This window comes from Zonotrichia albicollis, chromosome 13 (assembly GCF_047830755.1).
Source record: "Zonotrichia albicollis isolate bZonAlb1 chromosome 13, bZonAlb1.hap1, whole genome shotgun sequence".
NCBI classification, from domain to species: domain Eukaryota; kingdom Metazoa; phylum Chordata; class Aves; order Passeriformes; family Passerellidae; genus Zonotrichia; species Zonotrichia albicollis.
Genome location: NC_133831.1, coordinates 1,095,271 through 1,119,226, shown reverse-complemented (window position 1 = coordinate 1,119,226; position 23,956 = coordinate 1,095,271). Strand labels below are relative to the sequence as shown.

The 23,956-nt window shown below is 46.1% G+C and overlaps 1 protein-coding gene across 11 annotated transcripts in view; it reads left to right on the top strand.

Moving 5' to 3' along the window:
• Window positions 1-301: 301 nt before the first annotated feature.
• The window catches only part of NFAT5 (nuclear factor of activated T cells 5), a 54,059-nt gene continuing 30,404 nt past the window's right edge, over window positions 302-23,956 (top strand). For 4 of the 11 annotated variants that reach the window (XM_074550659.1, XM_074550654.1, XM_074550656.1 and 1 more), the window contains exon 1: window positions 17,775-23,818. Coding sequence is in view for 3 of the 11 variants with exons in the window: in XM_074550651.1 (XP_074406752.1) it covers window positions 589-661; window positions 17,643-17,768 (199 nt within the window). In the remaining 8 variants the exon portion in view is untranslated. The other 7 variants (XM_074550650.1, XM_074550649.1, XM_074550655.1 and 4 more) reach the window with 5 other exon arrangements.

Sequence of the window (23,956 nt, the reverse complement as noted above, 5' to 3'; positions counted from 1 at the left end):
TCCCCAGAACAGTTCCCCTGAGGGACCAGCCTGGCCCCTCACCGCGGGGGCTCCCCTCAGAGCCCACTCTGGGGCTGCCCTTGAAGGGCCCTCCCGGCTCCGCGATCCCGGGGGCTCCCCTGCGGGGCTGCCCTCACCCCGGCTCCCCTCAGGGCTGGGCTCTCCCGTGAGGCTCCATCGCGCCCCCCCATGCCTTCCAGACTCTTCCCCCGCGCCCCCCCGCGTGCGCACGCGCGCCCGTTCCGCCCCCGCCGGTCCCCGGCCTCGCTCACGCACGCGCAGAGCGGCCGCGCCGCCGCCGTTCCCCGCCGGCCCCTCCCGTGCCCCGCGCAGGCGCAGCGGGCTCGGAGCGGCGTCGGGCGCGCTCCGCTGCACACCGGCCCTGCGAGCGCCGCCCGCTCCCGCAGCCCCGGCCCGACCGCCCGCTCGCCCCGCCGACCGCGGCCCCGCCGTGCGCACCGTGCGCTCCCCCGGCCCGTGTGTCTCCTCCGCTCCGCTCCGCGCGCGGCGGAGGCAGCCGCGCCCCCCCCCGGCCCGGCCCCCCCTCCTCCCGCCGCCCCCTCGCCCCCGCCGGGCCGCGGAGCTGCGATGCCCTCGGACTTCATCTCTCTGCTCAGCGCCGACCTCGACCTCGAGTCCCCCAAGTCGCTCTACTCCAAGGGTGAGTGACCGCGGCGGGCTGTGGCGGGGGGGGGCAGCGCCGGTACCGCCGGGCCCGCGCTCCGGGCCGGCCCGGGCCCCGCGGGGCATCGCCCGCCCGCCGCCCCCGCCCCGGGATGCGCGGCCGGAGGGGCCCCGGGGCCGCGCGGGGCCGCCCCGGCTCCCCCGGCCGCATTCCTGGCCCGGCCGCGGCCGCCGCAAGAATGTGTCCCGACAGGTTCCGGCGGCGGGGCCGGCGGCGGGGGGCTGCGGCCCGCCCGGGGTCCCTGCCGGGGTCCCCGCCGGCCCCGCCCGGCCGCGGGCACGGACACGGACACGCTCCGGCCTGGAGCGGCAGCTGACGGGGAGCGCGGGCGGGCGGGGACCCCCGAGCTGCTCAGGAAAGTCTCCCGGGAGCTCGGCTCGGGGGAGCGGGAGCGCTCGGGATGCCCTGGTTCGGGCTGAGAACGGGAGCGGAGCCCGGCGAGCCGAGCGTGCTGGGTCCCGGTGCCCGGAGCTCGGAGCATCTCCGGGCGTTATCGAAAGCACCGGGGTGAAGCAGCGTTGTCTGGGGAGCTGGACCCCGAGGGGACGGAGTGCGTTTATAAGCAAATTAGATTAATTTCTGTTTTCACAACACCGAATTTGAGCTCTGACAAGTGCACGTGAACATGGGTAAGTCCATGAGGACAAGTGTTACATACTGCAGAGTTTTTAACTCATTTTCTCGTGTTTAAAAGACTTGAAAAAACTACTGGTTCACTAGTAGTTTGTTGCACACACCTGCCCACAGTATAGCTGGTGAGGGGAGCAATTTTGGGGCTGTACGACAAAATAAATGGAAAAGTCTCTTATTACCCTGAATTGAAGGTTTAAACCAGTTTAATGTTGTTACAGCATTAACATGGTTAACAGTAAAGATTTAATTTTTTTACGACTGTAATATGGTCATTAACTTTGAGTTGTGTGTTGGTGGGAGATGAAGGTATAAGAAACAAGAAGACTTTAATGAATTAAAGTATATATTGGAAGCTCTCAAACTGCTCAGAGTCATTGTCTCTCTCTTTAAAATTATCGCTGGTAGCTTATAAGTTTTTTTTAGGATGTTACTAGAGGGGCTCAAGGCTCTCTGGTTGCCCAGCACAATATGTTCTGGTTGGTTTCAGTCCTTGTGCCGGCAGTAGGAAGAGTATTTTGGAACAAAGTAATTCAGTTATCAATACAGGTGATAAACCCCATTGAGGTTATGATTTATCCTACTGGAAATTTGATAAGTGTGCACTGTTAGTTTGTAACATGTTGAAAATAAAAATGTTCTGTGAAAGTCACAAAATTACTTCAAGGACTTGTTAAATGCGCAGAACTTCTGAACTGCCCAGTATTACTATGAATTCTCTTTTATTCATTTGTATTTAATGGAATGGTTGAGTGTTTCAGGTTGGAAAAGAGTCTCAGACTGATTAATCAAGAGTGTATTTTTCTTCCGGTGCAGAGATGTGGGTTCAGAGCTGGAAGAGGGCGAGGGAAGGATGTTGTGGTCGCAGAGAGCTGCTTGATCCCAGCAAGATGCCACGGCAGAGCTGTAGAGCACAGAGAGGGGTTACAAAGAGGTTAAAGCAAGTTTTGCTTTTCATGTTTTGTCATAACAAAAGATCAAGGAGACGATAAGTTGAAATGCAATCTAAACTTTAGAACCAACGAATATACTTCTTGAGAATGAATAGCAAAGTGATTGTGAGCACGATTTTAGCTGAAATTTAGGAGAAGGTGTTAACATGTGATCAGAACACGCTCCAGTGTACTTTTATTTTTTTCCCTAGATAGATGCAGATAAGTTATCCCGTGGACAAGTGCTCTGGCTCAGGGTACAAGTACAACTGATGAGATAAAGGGAAAAGGTCTGAACACAGTCAGAGAACCACAAATATGCATTTATGATGAGGGTGTGTTAGAGCGAGTAGTTTCTTCTGACTGCTCTGCTTTTAGCAGCGCAGCCGCCCCGCGGGTGGAATCCAGCCCCAGGTTTAACTGGGGCCAGTCCCTCTCAGTTTGGGTGGAATCCAGCCCCAGGTTGAGCTGGACCAGGCCCTCTCCTCTCAGTGGCATTCCTGCGCTCCCAGTGCTTGTGGCTGTCGATCCCGGCCTTGGGAACCTCAGCTTGGGGTGATCTAAGGAGTTGCTGGGGTTTCTGACAGAGCAGATTTGGTTTGGTGGAGTTAAAGTGGCCCAGTCTGCATGCAGTGATTGCAAAAAGCGAAGTTAGGTTTGGAAGCCCAACGACTGAAGTTTTTAGCGGCGTGATTTTTTTTTTTCTGGTTTTCTCCCGTATTCCAGAGAAGTCTGGACAAACTGACTGATGTCATCAGCCTGTCCCCGCACCATGTGTTAAAAGTTTTGGCTTGCACCACCATCTCAGTTAAGAATTCTGTTTTCATGTTCTTGTAAAAAAAAAAGGTCAAACAAAACTCAGAAAGCCGCCACACCTCAGGTGAGCGTGAGTGGGTAATATAAACTCACCCTGCAGTGAGAGTCCATAATGTAAACTCTGCTCTGATAACTCATTCCAGTAATTTCATTTATGCCTGTGTTCCTCTCTTTTCCTCGTGGCCCCACTGAGCTGGACTGGGGAGCTGATCGTGTTAAAATTAACTCAGCTTCTCCCTTTTTGTTTCCCAAAGGAAAAGGGGAGGAGAAATGTTGGTTTGTAATGGGGTGAGTGTCCTGTGTTCGCTGTGGGTCTCCGTGAATGGCTTGTGCTGACTCAAGGAAGGGACATGTGGAAACTGGCCTTGGGGAAAGGTGGGACTGGTTCTTTCAGCAGCTTATATTGGCTTAAAATGATAGTGAAACTGTACTGAACGTGCAGGTCTCTGCAACAGGATCTCTAAATGTTTCATGTATTGGTTGTAGCTGCTACAAAAAAGTGAAAGAAATGGGAAGTGTGGATTCCAGGGCCTGTGGCTGGAGCTCATCCTCAGACTTGTGTGAAGGACTAAAACCAGTCTTTCAATGTATAGTCGATATTAAATAATGTATAATAATTAAGAAATGCTTTGTAACCATTGCAGAAGGGTGATATCTCCTGCTAAGAAGTTAAAGATATAAACAAAAATATGCATCACTTCATGCCGAAAATATTTAGGCTGTAGTATGTTTCTTTCCCATCTTTACATAACACACTGTCCTTTTTGGAATAAACCAACCCAAATGTGCATACAGATTAGTAATGTAGTAGAAAAACCACTGGAGCATAAAACCTAAAACCTCGAGGCTGGTTGTCCTGTGGTTGAATATCATCTGCAGCATTCAAACAGAGCAACATTGGTCTTCATTGGCAGCAGGCAGAGGTGAAAACCTGTAATTAAAGCAGTTCATCAGATGTCAGGGACTAAATCTGATTAAACATGGGATTAATTTAGCTAATACATTCACTTTGAGTTGCCCAATAATGTGTGTGTACTAATAAAATGGCATTTTTGCACTGTAGCACAAGTGCAGTTGGAAGTTTTTATTCATGTCCCGCATTTTGCTTTCCACAATGGAGTGGCTGTAAAACTGAGAGACTTCCTGGAATTTGGTAGCAACAAGAAGAATGTTAGTATTCTGATAAATAGCTCTTTTGCCCTAAAAACGTCATATAGCCAAAACTGAAACGTTCTTCATGCGTAAATGTGAACTGACTGTAATCCACTTGTGTTTGCTGGGATTTGGGATACAGCACATGGGGCTTGGTGATTTTTCGTTTTCCCTACCAGAACTCTTTCCTTCTGTGATCCCAGGGATAAGTCTAGTAAGACAGTGACTAAATTACCAAAGAGGGTTGGAAAAGACGCTTTATAAAAATAACGTAGAACGTTAGAACTAGTACTAGCAGCTTGTAGGAATAGAAATCAGCCTTGGCTGCTTCTTGTAGTAATTTTTATCTTCTTTTTGTAGCTGGTAGAAGGTGGTTGTGCTGTGCTGAGTGTTCTGTGAGGGATGGATCCCTCCATCCACCCCTTGCAGCTCTGCCAGCTGCCCCCAGGACATTCTGACTTAACCAAAATGGATTCAACCAAACTTGTGCGTCAGCCTTTCCTTAAATGTCCTTTCCTCCTTGGAATCTTCCTCCTTTATTGGCTTTCAAAACAAAACTCTGGAATGTGTTGCTGCACGATGATTGTGTGGTGCTGGGGGTAGGGGGAGGACGTTGTATTCACAGCTTTGCAGAGTGTAATTTGAATATTCCGGTGGCAGAGCTGTCTGAACAGCCCCTTTTCCTCACCGTCTGTTCTCACCCATGGACTGTGCTCTGAATCCTGCCAGCACAATTGTTGTTTGTGGTTGGGAGATGAATGGGGTTGGGAAACGGATCTAGAATGGGGGTATTGTACTTCTGATCGGATTTTCTCACATTGTTCTGCTTCCTGGTGTGGTTACTGTGCAGCTGCACAAGGAGTGGTGTCCCGGCAGGAAAGGGGGCTCTGGGGCACTGGGATCAGGTGGTGCAGGTGGCAGCAGATGAGCTGGAGCTGCTGAGCTGGCTCTGCCAGGGACAGAAACGCTCCTTGCGTTGTGCCTTTGTGGTGTTTGCTGTGCCTTGTGCCGCCCTGGTGCCGAGGCTGGGCAGGCAGGGCAGCCCTGTCCCTGCAGCAATGTGTGCTGCTTTGCCTCTGAGACTTTGATTGTCACTTTTACTTGTTTTGGGTGCTTTGTCCTTCTCTGAAAGTTGTTGTTTTTTCTCTTAGAGAATCCCCATACACTGCCCAATTCTTCTGTCCCTGGAAGTGTCCAAGGCCAGGTTGGATGAGGCTTGGAGCAGCCTGGTCTATTGGAAGGTGTCCTTGCCCATGGCAGGGAGTGGAATGAGATGAACTTTAGGTCCATTCCATGGTTCTGTGATTCTGTATTGCAGATTAGTGTTGTTAAAAAGTAGAATTTTCTCATCATACATTTCTGAGGTTGTAGGTTAAAATTTTTCATTTTTTAAATGAAGCATCTGATGTTTATTTATAAATTTTCAACAGCATAGTTACCTTTTGGTATCTGTAACTAAGAATGGTTGTCATCCTGGAGCCTTGATCTGACTTTTGCACTGGTACAGAGATGATGCAGTTTTATATGAAATGTATTTCACAGAATCATTTAGCTTGGGAAAGACCTCTAAGGTTGAGTTCAACTTCTGTGTGATCCCCACCCTGTTCACCAGACAAGAACACTCATTGCCACGTCCACTCATTCCTTGAATACTTCCAGGGGTGGTGAGTGTGAAAGAGAACTAATACTTCATTTTGTACAAAAAGGCAGTGGCCTGAGCTAATTTTGAAGTGTAGAAGTGCTGGTGAGCACCAGCAGGAGTTGGTGAGTGGCCAAAGTGCAGGTGAAGGAAGGTGTGTGGCCATGTCTCTGCAGTTATCATGTGTGTTATCTCGGTGGGTATGTGGAGAGTAAACTGATGAGGCTGAGCAGTCATTAGCGATTGTTTTAGGAACTGACTGAAGCAAACTCTCAGATCCAGCTTTGAGCTGTGTAGTAATAGCAAGTGCTAATGAACACGCACTAAAATCTCCAGTAACTGCTGTTTGCAAAGCAAGCAGTGCTTTAGCACTGTTTAAAATGTAAATGTCCAACTTTAGGTGCATTATTTTACTATATTGTACAGCCCTGAGGCATCTGTGAGGTGAATATCACTTAACCAGACTGAGGAATGTTGTCACTGTTTACATAAATACACTCTAATTGTTCTTCATTCCCTTCCATCACTCGTCCTTCAGCATTTGGAAAGATTTTATGGTTGCTTTGTAAATAACTAGAAAGAATTTGGGGTCGCCTTACAAAGTGTATGAAACTGAAGTGATGTGCTGAAGAAACAGAAGGTTCTGACCCTAATAAAAGCAGGCTGAGTTGTGGTGAAGGTCGGGAGGTTTGGCAGGCAGGGAAGATGGACAGGGCTCCTGTCAATGCCCAGGAGGGTGAACATCTGGAAGAGAGAGGTTTAAGAATGGTCCTGAAAGGTTTCCAAATGCTGGTGTTTCCATTCCTGTTCAGAAGAACTGACACTACATCCGTAGTTTCTGTCCCTCCCTGCGTGGAGCCTGGTGGTTTTTGTGCATGTGGATTCCCTCAGCAGGAGTCAGTGAGTTTGGATGGGGGCACCATGGGTTATTGGGGAATAATCAGCTGCAGAGTCCAGAGCTTCTGGTAACTGGCAGTTTTCTGCCTTTGCAGCGAGGATCCTGTAGCGTGGAGATGTGTTAATCCTTACTATTTGGGGCAGAATAGGGGTATCTAGTTTTAACTTAGTTCTTTTTTTGGCTCTTCATTCAGTTTTGGACTCAGCAAGAAATGCCACAGTCTGGTTGTATATGTGGTGGAGAAAGACTTGTATGTAATTTAAAGTTTACTCTGTTTTCAGTTTAGGAATGAGGAGGTCTGCTAATAATTGAGTATGCTTTGTTTCTTAGGGAGTAAAAAAGGCAGCTTTGCTTGGAATGTGTATCCCTATTAAGGGAGATTTACTGAGGAATTTATAATTACAGTTTCTAATAGTCTTGGTTTTATCTCACAAGTAAATGATGCAGAGCCCAGGAATCTGATTTAGGTTCAAGTTCTGAAAAGAGTCAGATGTTGTGGTGGTGGGAGAGGATGTGGGTGAGTCTTGTGGAAGCAGTGCCAGCTTTCAGGCTCAGCCCTTGGGGCTGGCAGGGACCCCTGGGCTCACGGAATCAGTGCTGGGGCCGTGCCCAGCAGGGTCTGAGTGTCCTCACAGAGGCTCCACAGCCACCCTGGGCAGCCTGAGCCAGTGCTTGGCTGTCCTCGTGGGTAAGATAATTTAATTGGTGCTGCCCATTGCCTGCTGTCCTGTCACGGGGTACTGGTGAGAGGAGCCTCCCTTGCCTCCTGCCAGGGAGGATAAGATCCCCCCGAGCCTTCTCCATCTGTGTTTCCCTGAGGAATCCCTGCAGGTGCAGTGGTTGTTGCAGGTTTCCTGAGCATGAGTCGGTCCCTTCAAGTGTGAGAGGTGTCAGACTCAGCAGAGCTCTGCTGAGCATCGCCTGTGCTTTGAAGAGCAGCGTTTATCAGCAAGTTTATCAGTTGAGTGGCAGCAGAAAGCAAGGGGATGGTGGGAAGCACAGCCTGTCCCAGTGTTGGTGCTGATGGAAGGACACACCTGTTGAAGGGAGCAAAGGCAGGGAGGCTCGAGATGCTCAGTGTCCTGTCGAGAGTTCCTAGGACAGGTCAGGTCCCAGGAGCACAGCCTGTACATCCAGCTTGGTAATGAAGTACTGAACCCAAGGGGTGGCCACAGTGTGTTGGAAGTCTGTCAGAATGCCTTTTGTGCTTCACCCTAAATATTGTGGTACAGCCTCAAAAGGAAGAATCTTGTGCCTTTCATTGCCGCCGCTGCTTTTCTTGCTCACAGCCACTGTAAGAGATGACAAAAATAACCCCATCAGAAAAAATGGTGCAAACCTGCACAGGCTGAGAGATGTTGTAAGACAACAGTAAACTGTGGGGCAGGTGAATTCTGTGTGTCCCTGAATTCAGGTGGTGTGTTGTACCTGAGGAAGTGCCTGATTACCTCCGTTTCTGGTGAACTTTGATTTTTGAAACAACACAGGTGCTTTAAAGGGTTGATAAATAGCTATTACTGATGTTCTTTGATCGCTTGGTATTTGGGTTTCTTTAAACATTTCAAGGCCGGGTTGGACGGGGCTTGGAGCAGCCTGGGCTGGTGGAAGGTGTCCCTGCCCATGGCAGGGGTGCAGTGAGTTGAGCTTTGAGGGCCTTCCAAGTTCAGCCAGTCTGGGATTCTGTGATTCTGTGATTCTGTGCTCGTGTACCTGCTGCTCTGCCTTGTCCACAGTGGTGTTTTAAGAGTATTTTTATCTTCTTTGGTTTCTGTCTGCAGTTTACAACCACATGGGATAGATGTCTCAGTAAGTCATTACTGGTCTGTTCCTTGAAGTGACAATTCCTAAATAATGTTGTTCTCTCCTTCTGAGATGTGTAAAATTGGATGCAAACAAGATCCAGGATTTATACTGCCTGTCTACATTTATAAAAGTCCTCTTTGAGCTGTGAATGGGGATGACTGAAACACAGCCAGGAAAGCTTTATTTGATATTTGGATGAATGCCATAAATAGAATTCAGCTAACACATGCCTTTGTCAGTTGTTGAAATTCAACTTTAAAAGGATTAATTTCTCAACTCTACCCTGCTGTGCAAAATCCTGAATATTGAGATTAGCAAATTTTCTGAAGATTGGTGGGATATAGTGCAGGAGCTGGTTAGGAATTGCTTGCAAAATTACCTATTTAATACTGCCATTTTTGGTAGTAATACTTGTCCTTTAGAAAAATACAGGAAACCACTTTTAGCTTAAATTTGTATTTTTAAGTACAAGAAATAATGGTATTATGGAATTGTTCAAGGCTGGGTTGGATGGGATGTGAAACAAGCTGGACTAGTGGAGGATATCTATGTCCATGGCAGGAGGTTGGAATGAGATGGGCTTTAAGGTAGCTTCCCACCCAAACCAGCCTGGGATTCTGTGATATTAGAGTTGTGATCAAATGTTAATGACTTTATAATTAATAATATATTACTGATCATCATCAATAATATATTACTGGTCATCTTTCTCTGAGACAACAGCTTTTCAGAACACTGCTCTCTCTGTCACTAACACACTGGAATGTACATTTCAGGGAGTAGCAGCATTTGCAGGCAAGATTTGAATTTTAGTGCCCAGTGCTGCATCACCAGCACTCGGATCCCCTGGGGATTGTGCCACCAACAGCAGCTCTCTAATCCTGAAGTTTGAATTTTGAATTTAATCCTGAAGTTTGAATTTTGAATTTAATCCTGAAGTTTGAATTTTGAATTTAATTCTGAAGTTTGAATTTTAGTGCCCAGTGCCACATCACCAGCACTCCATCCCCTCGGGGTTGTGCACAGTGGGGCTGCACCAGCAGCAGCTCTTTAATCCTGAAGTTTGAATTTAATCCTGAAGATTTGAATTTTAGTGCCCAGTTCTGCATCACCAGCACTCGGATTCCCTGGGGGTTGTGCCACCACCAGCAGGTCTTTAATCCTGAAGTTTGAATTTTGAATTTAACCCTGAAGATTTGAATTTTAGTGCCCAGTGCTGCATCACCAGCACTCCATCCCCTGGGGGTTGTGCACAGTGGGGCTGCACCAGCAGCAGCTCTTTAATCCTGAAGTTTGAATTTAATCCTGAAGTTTGAATTTTGAATTTAATCCTGAAGATTTGAATTTTAGTGCCCAGTGCTGCATCACCAGCACTCGATTCCCTGGGGGTTGTGCACAGTGGGGCTGCACCAGCAGCAGCTCTTTAATCCTGAAGTTTTCTAGCACAGGCAGCTCCACGGCCTCTGCCTTTCCCTCCACGCGCCTGAAGCCTGTTGATTTAGGGTTTGCTGCTTTTGTCTGAAGCCAGGGGGAACTGGAAGGAAGATTTTCTGTTTGGCTGTGTAAAACATCCTTGTATACACTGGAGTTTCTTTGAAAAGCTGCCACTGTTGCTGTAGCAGCAATCTAGCCCTGCCAGGGCTGACAATAACAGGAGTGCTGGCGGCAGGACCTGCTTCCAGTGTTGCCCTGCTCCACCATCACAGATACCGAGGGTGGTGTGGCACACAGGGGACAGTGCTCTGCTGTTCCCTTCCTCTGTCAGGACAGCATGGCAGGGCTGGTGACAGACTGCATCTGACAGCTGTGTGCAAATCCATAGGCAGCGTTGGGCAATTAGGAAGAACGTGCTAATTAGTCTTTATGTATTTTAGGTTGGATGCTGAATTTTTATGGAGTCCTTTGTTTAATTGTATTGAGACATACTCAAAAATATGAAATAAAATCAGTGTTTTAGTAAGTGTAACCTGGTGGATTTGGCACTGGGGTAAGGCAGATAGGATGGGGAGTCTTGTGAGTTATGATCTCACTACAGCTCAGCTTCAACTCTTGCAAACATAGGAGTGATTAGTGTAAAATATTTCAGGGTGTCTGTTCCCCTCCCGCTCAGCCTCGCTGCCTATGGGCTGCTTCTTGCTCTCTGGCTTTTGCCATGCAGTTTTGTCACAGAATGTCACAAGTGTCACAGAATCCTAGGGTGGTTTGGGTGGGAAGGGACCTTGAAGCCCATCCTGTTCCACCCCCTGCCATGGCAGGGACCCTTCTGCTGTCCCAAGCCCTGTCCAGCCTGGCCATGGAGATTCCCTGTGCCAGGGTCTCCCACCCTCACAGGGAAGGATTTCTTCCCAATATCCCATCCAAATCTAGATCTCTGTGGTTCACTGGGACTTAGCAGTGCGGTGTTAATGCTTGGTCTTGGTGTTCTTAAAAATCTTTCCCAACCTTAGTGATTCTGTGATTGTTTGAACAGTTGCTGTATTTTATCTATTCTGTGTATGCTCAAGCAGGGTCCTTCTTTTTTGCTCTCTGTGGAACCCAAATCTGTTTCCAGGACTTGTTTTCCCTACTGCCGAGCTTGTGATGTCAAATCAATGAAGTTGCAAAGATGTTGGGAAATGCAGGAGTGTGATAGTCTGTAATATGTCCTAAATCCTCTTTTGACAGATACAGTACAAAAGCTGATTTACTCTTCGTTGTGTATTCTTTCTGTATTTCAAATAATTTTTCTTGTAACTTTATAATGTAAAAATCTCTGCTGTCCCTTAAGCAGAGCTGCCAGGGCCTGCAGTTGTCATGGGTGATTCTCACTTCTGCAAGTGAGAGTTTGGATCACCTAAGGAGTACTCAGAAAAACCAACCAAACAAAGAAAAAGGAAAAAGCCCAAACCTCAACACCAGCAAACCGTCTGCAGTGAAATAGGAAGTGCTTTAGTGGTCACTGATCTGTCTGGGCTGTGCCTGTCTCAGTCTGTTTCTCTTCTGGTTTATGCACTGAGCTTTGTCTCTCTCCTAGTTTCCTTTCTCAGACTCTCAGAGCTTCCTCTGTTGAGCTTCTTACTGGATCCTTGTTATCCTTCCTTGGCTTCCCTCCACGCTGTCCCTGTGCCGGGTCCCTGTGCCAGCCGTGTTATCAGCATTGCTGTCTCCATGCCTGAAACATCCCATGGGCTGGGCCAGATCCCTGCCAGGGTTCTGGGTGTGCTGTCTCAGAGCAGCTGGAGTTTTGTCTGCTCACTCACATCCTGAAGGGTACTGAAGTGTTGTATTTCCCCTGCAGGAGTTCTCCAGTGCGTCCTGAGGTTGCTTCTCCTGGTTGAGCCTTGAGGAAAGGAGAGCAGCCCTGCTGTGAGATGTGAGCTCTCTCTGGTGGGGTGGCCCAAGTCTTCTGAAATGTATCCTGAATTCTCTTGTGCTGTTGGGAAGAAATCCTTCCCTGTGAGGAAGGTGAGGCCCTGGCAGCTGTGGCTGCCCCTGCATCCCTGGCAGTGCCCAAGGCCAGGCTGGACAGGGCTTGGAGCAGTCTGGGGTAGCAGAAGGGGTCCCTGCCCGTGGCTGGGGCTTTAATGAGATGGGCATTAAGGTCTCTTCCCACCCAAGCCATTCCAGGATTCTGTCATTCTCTGAATTCTGTGTTGTAATTACCAAACTCGGTCAGTGCTGTTCCTGGGGTCTGCAGGAAAACCTGTTTATCTTGGGGTAAAGAGCCAGAGGGTTCCTCAGCTGGCTCTTACAGGCTCTTCCTGATGGGCAAAGTAATCTGCTTCAAAGTCTTCCCACACTCGTTTGTGTACAGAAAAATCCCTGAGGGCCATGTGATATGAATGTCTTTTAACAAAGTGAAGCTTTGATTAGATTTTGGCTCTTTAGAGCTCCCCCATTTCCTCATCATTCTCTAAAAACTCTGTGAACTAAGATATTGTGGTGGAATCAGTGGCCTCCAAGCTCAGCCACTAAGCTGTGGTTATGGACACAGAAATTCTGAGCAGAACTGAACTTCAGGATAAACAGATAAACCAACCACAAGGTCTTCTGGCAGAGGCCTGGATTTTTTAGGCCTAGAGTAGATTCTGGTTTTGGCATCCCTTACCCACAAAAGTTTTGGAAGTATGTTAAGTCACATATATTGTTTCAATAAAATGCAGCAGCCTTGGGAGTGAGGAGTGACAATGTGACATTTGGAGCCTTGGTCATTCTTGGTAATACACAAAACTGTGTCTTAGATTGGCATCACAGGACCTTTATGTGTGTGCAGGTGCTCTGGAACGGAATTTGCATCCCTAGTGGGGCGTGAGGTGGAATATGGATACTGTTTTTTTTCCTTTATTTGGTAATTTACTGCTGAGTAGTGCTCACTTCACTTCATTGACATCCCTTGTGTAGCAAGGGCTGCTTGCTACTTCATGGTTTCTAATTGTTTTTTAATCTCAGTTCCATATAAACAACTCTCTTGGCCTGTTTGCTTGCTTGTTTTTTTGATCAGCTTAGTGACCATCATTAGAAGAGATTTCTGCTCCGATGCCACCAGCTGATTAGAGGAGGACACCAAGGTTTTGTCTAATCTCTGGTGTGACTGTCATGTGCTGCAGCAAGGAAATGGCTTTGGAAGGAGCAGCCAAATCTGTGCGGGTATTAAACCATGTGGAGGAGAGGAGTATCCGTGGGGATCAAATGGGCAGCCACTCAGTGCAGGGAGCTTATTAAAGACAAGGATTAACTTGGCTGCTGTTCATGAGGTCATGGAAGTGGTGAGGGATTTCCAGGATGTACCTTTCCTTAAGGGCAAAAAATGTCAGCAGCAAGTGGACATTTGAGCCAGTGCTAGCACAGCACAAGATAATAGAGCACTAAATTTCTAGAAATCAGATTTTATTCTGTGCAGCTGAAATGTCTGTGTAGGTGCAGCCAGAAAGTCATGGAGGATTCATGGCCCAAAAGAAGGGAGTACCTACTCTTTGGGAAAAGCAGGGCTTTGTATGGGACATGTCCAAGCTCCTCAGGGAGTCTTGGAGTTGTCTCAGCATTCCCCCACAGGAAGCAGTTGTGTTGTGTTCTCTTTGCTCCTGTAAGCTTAATTGCTTAATTAAATAAAAGAATGAAGTTTAAATGGAATCACAGCATGCTGGTGAGTGAGGAGGAGTGTGATGTTGCAGGTCACAAGGTGTGCTGTTTCTGAAAGGTCCCTTGGCGCTGTGGGGATGAGGATGGGCTGGGAATTCCAGAGGGATTTGCTGCTGCTGGGGATGGCCCAGCACTCAGACTTTGCTGTTGCCCAGGTGTGTAACTCAGCCTGGTTAGGCTGTGTGCAGAAATCCAGAATCATTCCTAGAAGAGGACAGCTGTGTGTGTGCACTGAGGGGAAGTGAGTAAAACAGGCAGTGAAGGACTTTGTGGAATTTGGTTTGCCATCACAAACCACCAGCCTTTTGCACTCCTGCTGCAGCATCACCACATCAGTTCCACATGCTGCTTTTTGTACCTTCTCAGCATTATTCTTCCTGAATCTTTGCTCTTTCCTCTCCCCTTCGAAGACAGAGGTCCTGTCAGCAGTGCTAGGGCTGATCCAGGTCCGTGTTGACCCAGGGATGTATTTTGTGTGGACTGGTGGTCATGTGTCCAGCCCTGCCACAGACACCTTTTGTGCAGTTGTTTAACTCGAAATCACCCAATTCCAGAGAATCCTGGGATGCTTTTGGTTGAAAGGGACCTCAAAGCCCATCCAGTGCCATCCTTGCCATGGCAGGGGCACCTCCCAATAGCCCAGGGTGCTCCCAGCCCTGCCCAGCCCAGCCTTGGGCACTGCCAGGATCCAGGGGCTGCTCTGGGCACCTGTGCCAGGGCCTGCCCACCCTCATAGTGAAAAAATCCTTCCTAAATTTTTGTACTATTTTTTATTGATATATAAATTCAGAATGTTGTGTGCAGGTTCAAGTAGCACACAACAAAAATCTTCTCTTTCCCGATTCCAAGTGCTGTGTTGTTGGATCCTGATCCCATGTTTGCTGTGGTTCTGGTCCATATAACCATGTGAAATAGAATTTTCTGGACTCTCGGTACAACTGGCAGGAAGATCAAAGTTCCAAGCAGCTGATCTCAGATGAGAGATTATAAAGGCAGGATAATCGGATAAAGGGCAGTTGAAGAAATTTGACACTTAAAATACTTTTTGTAAATCTGCCTGTCCCTGTGTGTCCTTGGTCTTGGGAGGAGAATTTGGGAAGCTGGGCTTGTCTAGGCGAGATATTTTGAGGCAAGATAAGAGATTTGGAAGTTTACTGTAGATAATGTCTAATAACTGATTAACAGGGTGAGGATTTGTGTCGGGAAATGAGCGTGTGGGACTTCTGGCCGTTCACTAGTGTTTGGTTATCTGGTTTGTGTGTTATCTTGTTTATATTTCATAATAACACTAATCCTGAAACACGTGTTCCTTGCTTCCTGTAGGGAGAGAGAAAATGTGTTTAAATGTTGGGTATAAATGGAGCTACTTCCAGGAAAAAAACCCTAGAAACTTGGGATCAGCCAGTGTATTCATCAAAGGAATTGAAATCAGCAATAAATTGCAGGACACTCAGTGCTGTCAGACAGCTTAAACTTCCTCCCTGATTCAGTGCTGGCTGCTGGAAGCAGGAATTCTGTCTACACATTTTTTTCTCGCTAATTATGTAGAAACACGTAATGATGCTGAAATGCTATTTTTGCCTCCCAATGTAATACTGCATTTCTGCAGCAGCCTTTCCTTTTAGTGGATGTTTTCTGCATGAATCAACGTAAAATTGTAGCAGGAAATGTGATGTTCTCAGTATCGGTGAGTGCCCACAGGTGTAAGACTGGTGATGGAGAGGGGCTGGGCAGTGGTTTCAGCTCTTGGGACAGTGTGAGGCATGGGGGAGCTGTATCCCCTGGGAAAGAATTGGTTTCCTTGCAACAACTCTCATGTTTCTGGAATTTGTCAGTTTTTGCTTTAATGCTATTTATAGTTCAGCATATATAAACATTGGCCTGTGTTTAGGTGAAAACACAAAGTTTCATTTGAAGTCTGATGTGTGTGGAGTAGGTTTGTGGCAGCAAGGGTTCTTAAAGGTACCCAGGCACTGGGGGTTCCTCTGGTTCAGGAATGGTGTGTTTTAGACTGTGAAGCTGCGTCTGATGCAAGAAAAGCCAGGAGAGTTGTTTTCCTTCTGAAAGCTTGGGTTTGACCATCACGTTGTGCCATGAGTTCATAGATTCACAGGATGGTTTGGAAGGGATTGGAAGGTAACCCTTGTTCTCACTTCTGTGCCTGTTGTACTACAAGGAGCAGCTGCATTGGCTTTTCCTCAGACGAGTGCAGCAGTTGTACAAGCCCTTGTAAATGAGCACCAGCCTTTACTCCAGCTGGCACTGGCACTTCTACCTGTAGCAGGACAGGAGAATCACAGGTTGGGAAAATTCAGGGCTGCTGCTGCTCAGAATGTTTAGTGAGGGGCTCCAGAATGAGGGGTTGCAGCAGTGTGTGTGCAGGTAACTACAGAGACTTTGTATTTCATGTGTAAGTTGGATATATACACACACCTCCATTCCTTTCTCCTCGAGAAATCCTCTGAGGAGTGAATTGTCATCGTCATCTGTCATGACTCATAAGATATTCAGAGCTGACTACAAAAGCTCCTTTCCAAACCCCAAGTTCTTGGGTAATTGAGAGCTTGTCTCCTTGGGCTGGTTCTTGGGGATTTTTTTGTTTAAGAAATTTATTTTTGACTCCAGTGTGGTGAAGGTTCTGTGAAGCCTTTTGCTTTAGAGTTATGCTTACAGGCATACAGGCATACATGCTCTCAGACTCCCACAGGATAATTTTTTCTCAGGGAGCACATGATTTTTGCAGTAATCCACAAGCAGCACAATTCTAATCTTTGTGAGTAATTCCAACAATATGATAAAGAGGGAGGGAAGGAAAAGGCACCATTAGAATTGAAGCACATTCCCAAAGATCACAAGACCATTAAGAGCAAATCTTTAATTTCATGCTTCATTGATGAAGACCAAGGTACTTGAAATGTGGTCTAAAATACACCACCCAGCCTGTCCTGAAGCCCCTGGTGAGCACACCTAAGGCTGCAGGTGTACAGCAGGCTGGAGTTAACTTGAGAGCTGGAAATAGGTGAGGATGGAGCAAGCTCTCAGGAGGGAGCCTTAGGAGGTCTGCTGGGTGACACACAAGGAGGAAGAGAGATCAAACCCACGGGATTAATGCAGCACAGGGACGACCTGGAGCTGTTGGAGCAGGCCTGAGGAGGTCATTGATGCCAGGGCTGGAGCCCCTTGGCTCTGGAGGGAGCTCACCTGGAGAGGAAAAGCTCCAGGGGAGATCTTGGAGCCCCTTCCAGCACCCAAAGGGGCTCCAGGAGAGCTGGAGAGGGGCTGGGACGGACACAGGGATGGAGGGACAGGAGACAGGGAATGGCTGCCACTGCCACAGATCAGGGTTAGATGGGATATTGGGAATTAGGAATTCCTGGCTGGGAGGGTGTGAAGCCCTGGCGCAGGTGCCCAGAGCAGCTGGGGCTGCCCTGGTTCCCTGGCAGTGCCCAAGGCCAGGTTGGACAGGGCTGGGGGCACCTGGGACAGCAGAAGGGTCCCTGCCATGGCAGGGGTGGCACTGGATGGGCTTCAAGGCCCCTTCCCAAGTCTGTGATTCTAAGACTCCATGGGATGTTGTTAGGGTGATGGTGCCAGATGAGGCTCTTTTTCCTTAGGAAGTCAGCTGCACAGTTGGAATTCTGAAAACAGGTTTGTCTCAGATTCTCACGTGATGTGCTGCCCTCAGCCCTTCGTTCTGGATGAGAACAGTTTCTCTGGAAGTTTATGAATTATTTCTTTGTTTGAACAAGTTTGTGTCCTTTGTTTCAGCCTTCAGAATGTGCATCTTAATGTTTGTTTGTTTTCTGGAATAACTTTAGTCCATGCTGTTATTTCCAAGCACTTACTGTGACTTTTCCCAAAGGTTCTGAAAGGGTTGGGCTATAGTTCATATCTTTTGGGCAAAAACATTATTTCTTTCCTTGTGTAGGGCACGGGTGACATTTTGATCAAGTTCTTTGTGTTCCACAGAATCTGTCTATGACCTTCTCCCAAAGGAGCTGCAGTTACCACCTTCCAGAGAAACATCCATAGCATCCATGAGCCAAACAAGCGGTGGTGAGGCCGGTTCGCCGCCTCCAGCTGTAGTTGCTGCTGGTAAGGACTCTCCTTTATTCTGCTGTTTTCTTGAGGTTTGTCACGTTCTGGCCAACATGAACAGTGCTGGCAAAGTTCTGAGTGTGAAAAAGAGCTTGTGGAGAAGTAGCAGAGTTCATTCTAGGAGAATGTAGGTGGTGTAGTTCAGCTGGGCGATCAGAAGCGTCAGGTATTTTATGTTGAGTTGCTGTGTTTCATACAGGCATCTCCATAAGCAATAAATTAGCTGTTCCTCTGTTCTGTTATGCCACACAGGCAATTAACTCCTAGAATGCACTCTGTCTTCCAAGGGAATAAATCCCTGTTTGGAGCAAAGGCAGAATGCTGACTGACTAAGCCAGTGGATCCTAGTTAGGATAGAAATGGAATGGGAGATGACATTTTGGGCCATGCAGCTTTTACCAAAATGTGAGGAGGAAGAAAAGGTCATGTTTTCCATTGGGCCCTGAGGAAGTGTAGTATTTAAACTCCTTTCACACACGTCTCTAGTGTGGAGTGGTGAAAGATTCTCAGATACATGAGGATATAATGTATATCACCTGGAACTCTAAATGACCAGTGTAGTTATTTTTTCAATTGACAACATATAAAAAAGAGGCATGACCATTTAATCTGCATCTTTTTCTTATTCCCAGCCATGTTCTAGACTTTAAAGACTATCACTGATCTTCATTAAACATGAAAAAGTGAGGATCTAGGGGCAAGGCTTTGATTTGGGAGATAAGCCTCAGTGCTGGCTTTCATCTGGGATTCTTGTCAGTAACTTGTATATATTAGTGCACATCTGTGCAATGGGGAAAAAAGATAATTTTACCCATTATAGATGTGTCTGCCTCAGTGGATAAGGTTTTTTTTTCATAATTTGATCCCTGTATTTTTTGCAAGGTCATGTTCCACTTTCCTAATTGGCATTAAATTTTTGCTTTAGAAAAAAATGGCGATAGGGTGAGGATTCAGGTAGCTGCATTATTCCTGTTTTTCTCTCTCCAAGTTCATATGCATTAAATGTTTGTGTGAGAACGTTTCCCAGATTTGCATGGTCCTGGAATCCTGATCAGAACCTGAAGTGGTTGTAGGTTTGTCAGAGAAACTTTACAGCACTGCTCACCATTCATGTTTTGCCAGACCTCTCCTGAGAACCTGTGGATTTAACTGTGCACAGTGGAACTTGGTCATTGAAAGAATTTGATGCTTTTATTATATCAAAAGCATTTGATGTTTTTATATCACTTACTAAAAAAATAATTTGGGCATCTGTTTCTAAAGTCAAGGTGCTGAATAATGGGTTTGGTTCACAGACAGCAGCAACCAAATCTTGTAGAAACTTGTATCCTCAAAACAACTGAACAAAACCAGCCCACAAACCCTGCTACACTCTAAATCCACAGACAGGCCTGAACTGCTAAATAATTCTGTACCTAACAGAAAAGACTTAAACTTGAATGGAACTAAAAGTCTGTTGCCTCCAGGTATTTGGCATCTGCCAACAGCCAGTCCAGATCCTTAAAAAAACCTGAGATGCATTCATTGGGTGTGTTTGGGTTAAACTGCAGCACAAGTTTCTGGAATGAAAAGTTTTAAAAAATGAATATTGAGGCTTCTTGTTAAGACCTGATCATTCACATATCAACACTGTTCAATGTCAGAGACCACAGAGGGTCACAAAGACTGAGCTGACAGCAAGTTGAGAGCTGGGATTGTTCAGTGTGGAGAAAAGAAGGGTCCAGGGTGACCTTAGAGCTCTTCCAGGGCCCAAAGGGGCTCCAGGAGACCTGGAGAGGAGCTTGGGACAAGGGCCTGGAGGGACAATTGTTAAAAATTCTGTTTAAACTGCCCCACCCAACAAGACCTAACCCCAGAGGAGCAAAGACCCATTTTGTTTCCATTGCTGGTTTGAACGTGGCACGTGCTGTGTTCTTTCTGTAGCTGTGCCCCCTTGGTAGAGAAAAGGGTGGTTTACTATTTTCTTTAATTATTTTGGGATTCCTGCAGCATCTTTGAGAATTCCACCACACTTTCAGTCTCTTACCCTGCCTTGAGTATTAATGAGAGGTCTGGCTGGGGTTTCTTTACAGGAAAATTATCCTGAGCTTTGTGCAAACCAGGTGCTTATACAGGAAACCACGTACATTTTATACTTACATTTCAGAAGATTAAGACTGACTATCATTTGCATACATCAAATGTTTAATAGCAGACTGCAGGCAGATTTTTTGGGGAGTTTATGCTGTACAAAAACAGCGTAAGGAGGAAGGACTGGCAACCTCTTGTTCTGTATCTGAAATTATTCCCTTTTTTTGTGTCAGTTTTTTTTTTGGTCTGGTCTTACTTGCCTTAAAACCTCCTTTTTTAGGAATGAGAGGGAAATGATAGTTCAGTCTGCATAAGGCTGTATGTAATCTCATTTAGTCTTGTTTTTAAAAGGAAGGGCTAATTTGAACAGTTAGCCACACCATGTAGAATTCCCCTGCAGATCTGATTACTCTGGATAATGAGAGGATTCCGTGACAGGGATTGATCCAAAGTGTTCAGAGCTTTTCCCTGCTCCTCTGGTAGTTCACACAGCTTGTTCTCTGCTTCCTGAAACACAAAGTAAGGCAATATCTGGCTGAAATTCGGCTTACTCAAGAGTTTTTTGTCACCTTGCTGTGGGGTTTTGTCCCATATAAATGATATTGTAGGCTGGAAATACTGCTGCAGTTAACTCCTGGTTTTTTTGGAGGAGCAGGATAGGCTGGTTTTAGCAGTGATGACCTCACAGTGACAGACTTCTAGTTCTTCTTCCATTTGGAAATTTATTTCATGATTTACAGAACAGTTGTAAGAGTATGAAAATGGAATGTTGCTGATTGGATTTTCATTAATTTGTTAATAAATGTGTATCTCCTATTCATTAATCCAGACATATGAGGCATTACCCACTCTGAATATGAGACAAGTGTGATTTCATAGAACTCTGGGATTTTGAGCTGCTCTCTCAAGCTTCTAATTCTGTAGTTCTGGGAAACAGAAGGGAGGGAAGAGATCTGTTTTTACCCCTGGAAACCATTCTCTGTGCTTGCTACTTGAATTCCAGTGTCTTTGTTCAGGGGACAGGAAAAGGAGGATTTTGCCTGGTGCAGCACCATAAACACATTAAATATGAATCATCTCCAGACTCTGGAAATGCATGAGGGTGTCATGCTGAGAAATGTCATTTTGTGCTCTGCCTGGAGATTGTACATGAAATAAATGAGCCTGGAGCTTTCCCAGTGCTCCTGCCAGTGCTTATGAGCTCCACTTGTGAGGAGCAATGCTTGAGTCCCTCCTCAGTTGGTTCTGAAAGCCTGAACAATTTTTTGGTGTTGATCAAGGCACCTTGAACCTTAAAATGCTTCAAATTCACTCTGCCAATCTGAGTCCTTTCTCAAAGGAGTCTTTCCAGCTTGTAGGTAGCACATAGTTCCTGTCCTTGGAGAATGATCAGGAGTATTTTCAGCCATATCCTTTAAATGAGTGTTGCTTTTTCATCTTTTATCTCCAGTGCCAGGAATGCTCAACCCTTCTGAACCCCAGTGAACTGTTACAGAAACTCATTTCCCTTCTCACCATCCCTTGTTCTTCCTGCAGCAGGGCTTGGAATGAGATGCTTCATCTCCTTGATGATCTCTCAAGCTGCTTTCCATTTCCCACTGAGGCAAATATATATATATATATATATATATATATTTCCATATTTTTTGCATTGCTGTCTGGTTTCCAGTTCTTACTCCCCAGTGGAATCCTCCAGAGTGGTGTTCTTGCTGCAGCAGAAGGGGAACAGGTTTTGTGCTACTGAAATGTATTTACTGATCTCTTCTTTTGCATTCTCCATACTGGGATGCTGTAAATCTGTCATGTAGTGAAGTCTGCTGGCTCCCAAGCACCTGTGATTATATTCTAGGAAAATAGTAGGTAAATGATGGAACTTTATCTCTTTGTGATCAATTTTATGCTTCTTTTTATACTTATTTTTAATTAAAGGGACAATCTATTTGCCCAAACAGATGTAATCTGCTTTTTTTGTTTGGAATTGTAACTGAAGTGTTGCCATAAGCATCTTTGGTTATTTTAATTATGAAAATACAGTCTTTGATTTGGAATTGCTGCTTTAGAGACACGGATAAAGATACCTGCACTGCCTGTAGGGTAGAGATTGGTGCTAAGGGGTCGTGTTTTCTGCTGCCAAAATAAGGCTTTTTCATCCTTCTCCAGTGGAAGATTCTGATGAAGCCTCAGAATGGAGATGGGTTTGTTTTGGTTTGGTTTTCCCTGAGTGGCTTCTCAGGCTTCTTCATTTTTATTTTTACTGAAAATATTTTGTCCAGTTACCATCCTTCCTGGTGTCATTAGTCAGTTTTTCCTGTTGATACAGAAATAATTACCAGTCATTTCAAAGGGGATCTCAGTGCTGTCCCCAGTTCTCTTATCCTGGGCTTACGATTGTAAACAAATGAGCAGAAAAAAAGATTCTTCTTTGTAGTTGGTCCCCGATGCCTGTATAAAAACTTCCATTTCTTTGTAGGCTTTTCCCTTCCTCTTCCCACCGCCCTCGCAGCTGGAAGTGCCTTCCTGTCATTTCCAGGAGGATCTTCCGGGGATTTCAGTCTGCAGCCTGCCTGCTGCACTCACCAAATGCTCCTGTGTCACACCCTGAGCTTCAGGCTGGTTTAGAATTCACCCTCTGCTGCTCTGCATGGGTTTAGGTGGTTCTTCTGCAAGTTCATGGCCCAGAAGAGCCGTGCTGGAGCCCAGGCTGGACAGGCCAGGCTTGGTGAGGGGCAGCTCAGCTTGGAGAGGTTCCTTCATCATTCTGGTTGTCTCACTTCTGGTGAGACAACATTGCTGGGAAGTGCCAGAGATAAAGATTTTTCTTACTGTTTCCATTTGATGGAAACGTTTTAGGTGTGTTCTCTCTAAATTGAGTTGGAATATTCCAGTTTTATGGAGTCATGCGTGTTGAGGGCCTTCCTGCTCCATGAGCTTCCTTAGAATTCCACATTTGTATTGGTGTTCAGGTCTAGGTCATATCTTTTTCCTACATTGTATGCTTTCAGTCCTCATGAATTTCACATCTAGTTCCCATCCTTTTTCTAAATTTATTTTCAGTCTTCATGGATTTCATGCAGTCAGTGCACCCAATTTTCTAGAACTGCTCAATCAAACAGAAACTGTTTCATCATTCCGTGAGGTTTTTTTTCTTACAGCAATTTCTTGCATTAAATGGCTGCTGTTATTAGATCAGAAAGACTTGAGATCCACTTTGTGGCAGGAGAATTCCCTGTTCCATGAGGAATAATGGAAAACCAAGGTCGTGAGGGGCAAGAACGATCCTGTTGTGCCACGGCTTGGGCACCTCGTCCTGTAGCAGCATCGTGAGGGCTTAGGGAACTCTTGACTTCTTAGGGAAAACCCACCCGTGTATCTAAAAGATCAAACAGTCTGTTTGTTGGGTGGAGGTGTTCTTGGCCAAACCCAGTGATGGAACAGCTCCTGCAGGGAGCTGGGGAGGTGCTGAGGGCAGGCAGGGCTTGAGGGAGCAGCTGTGGGTCCCAGAGTTGTGCTGGCTTGGAATCAGCCCTACACTGAGTGGGAAGGAGCTGAGATCCATGGAATTGGTGTGTGTGAGCCACTAACTAACAAAAGTCCTCCTTAGATACCTAAACTTGAGTGTTAATTGAATAATGGGAGTCATAACAAATCCATTGATTGATGTATTTACCCAAAGTATAATAATACACTGCTTGGGTCAGCATGGGATTGTAAAGGGGAATTTACACTGTTGGGCTTAATGTAAATTAAATTAACCTACCTATCTTGAATCTGAGTGTGTTTAATAACTGGTGAATTGGATTGCTTTTTGATATTTGCTGGGATGCTAGTTTTTTTCTCTATTAATACACTTAACTTGCATTCTAGCTTCGCCATTCAGAGACAGGCATCGAGTGGTGGGTTGTGTGACAGTGTCTGTCAATAGTGAAGACAAATAGTGCCAGAGACACTTAACCCATCCAATCTCACCCAGGGTATAGGTCGGTCTTGTTTTCAGACTTCTTCATAAGTCTCTTTTCTTTCTTTCTTTTTTTTTTTTTAATTTTTTTAAAATTTTTTTTTTGTTTATTTCTGAATAGTGGATTGATACTGATTTGAAACTAAACTTTTTGGAAAAG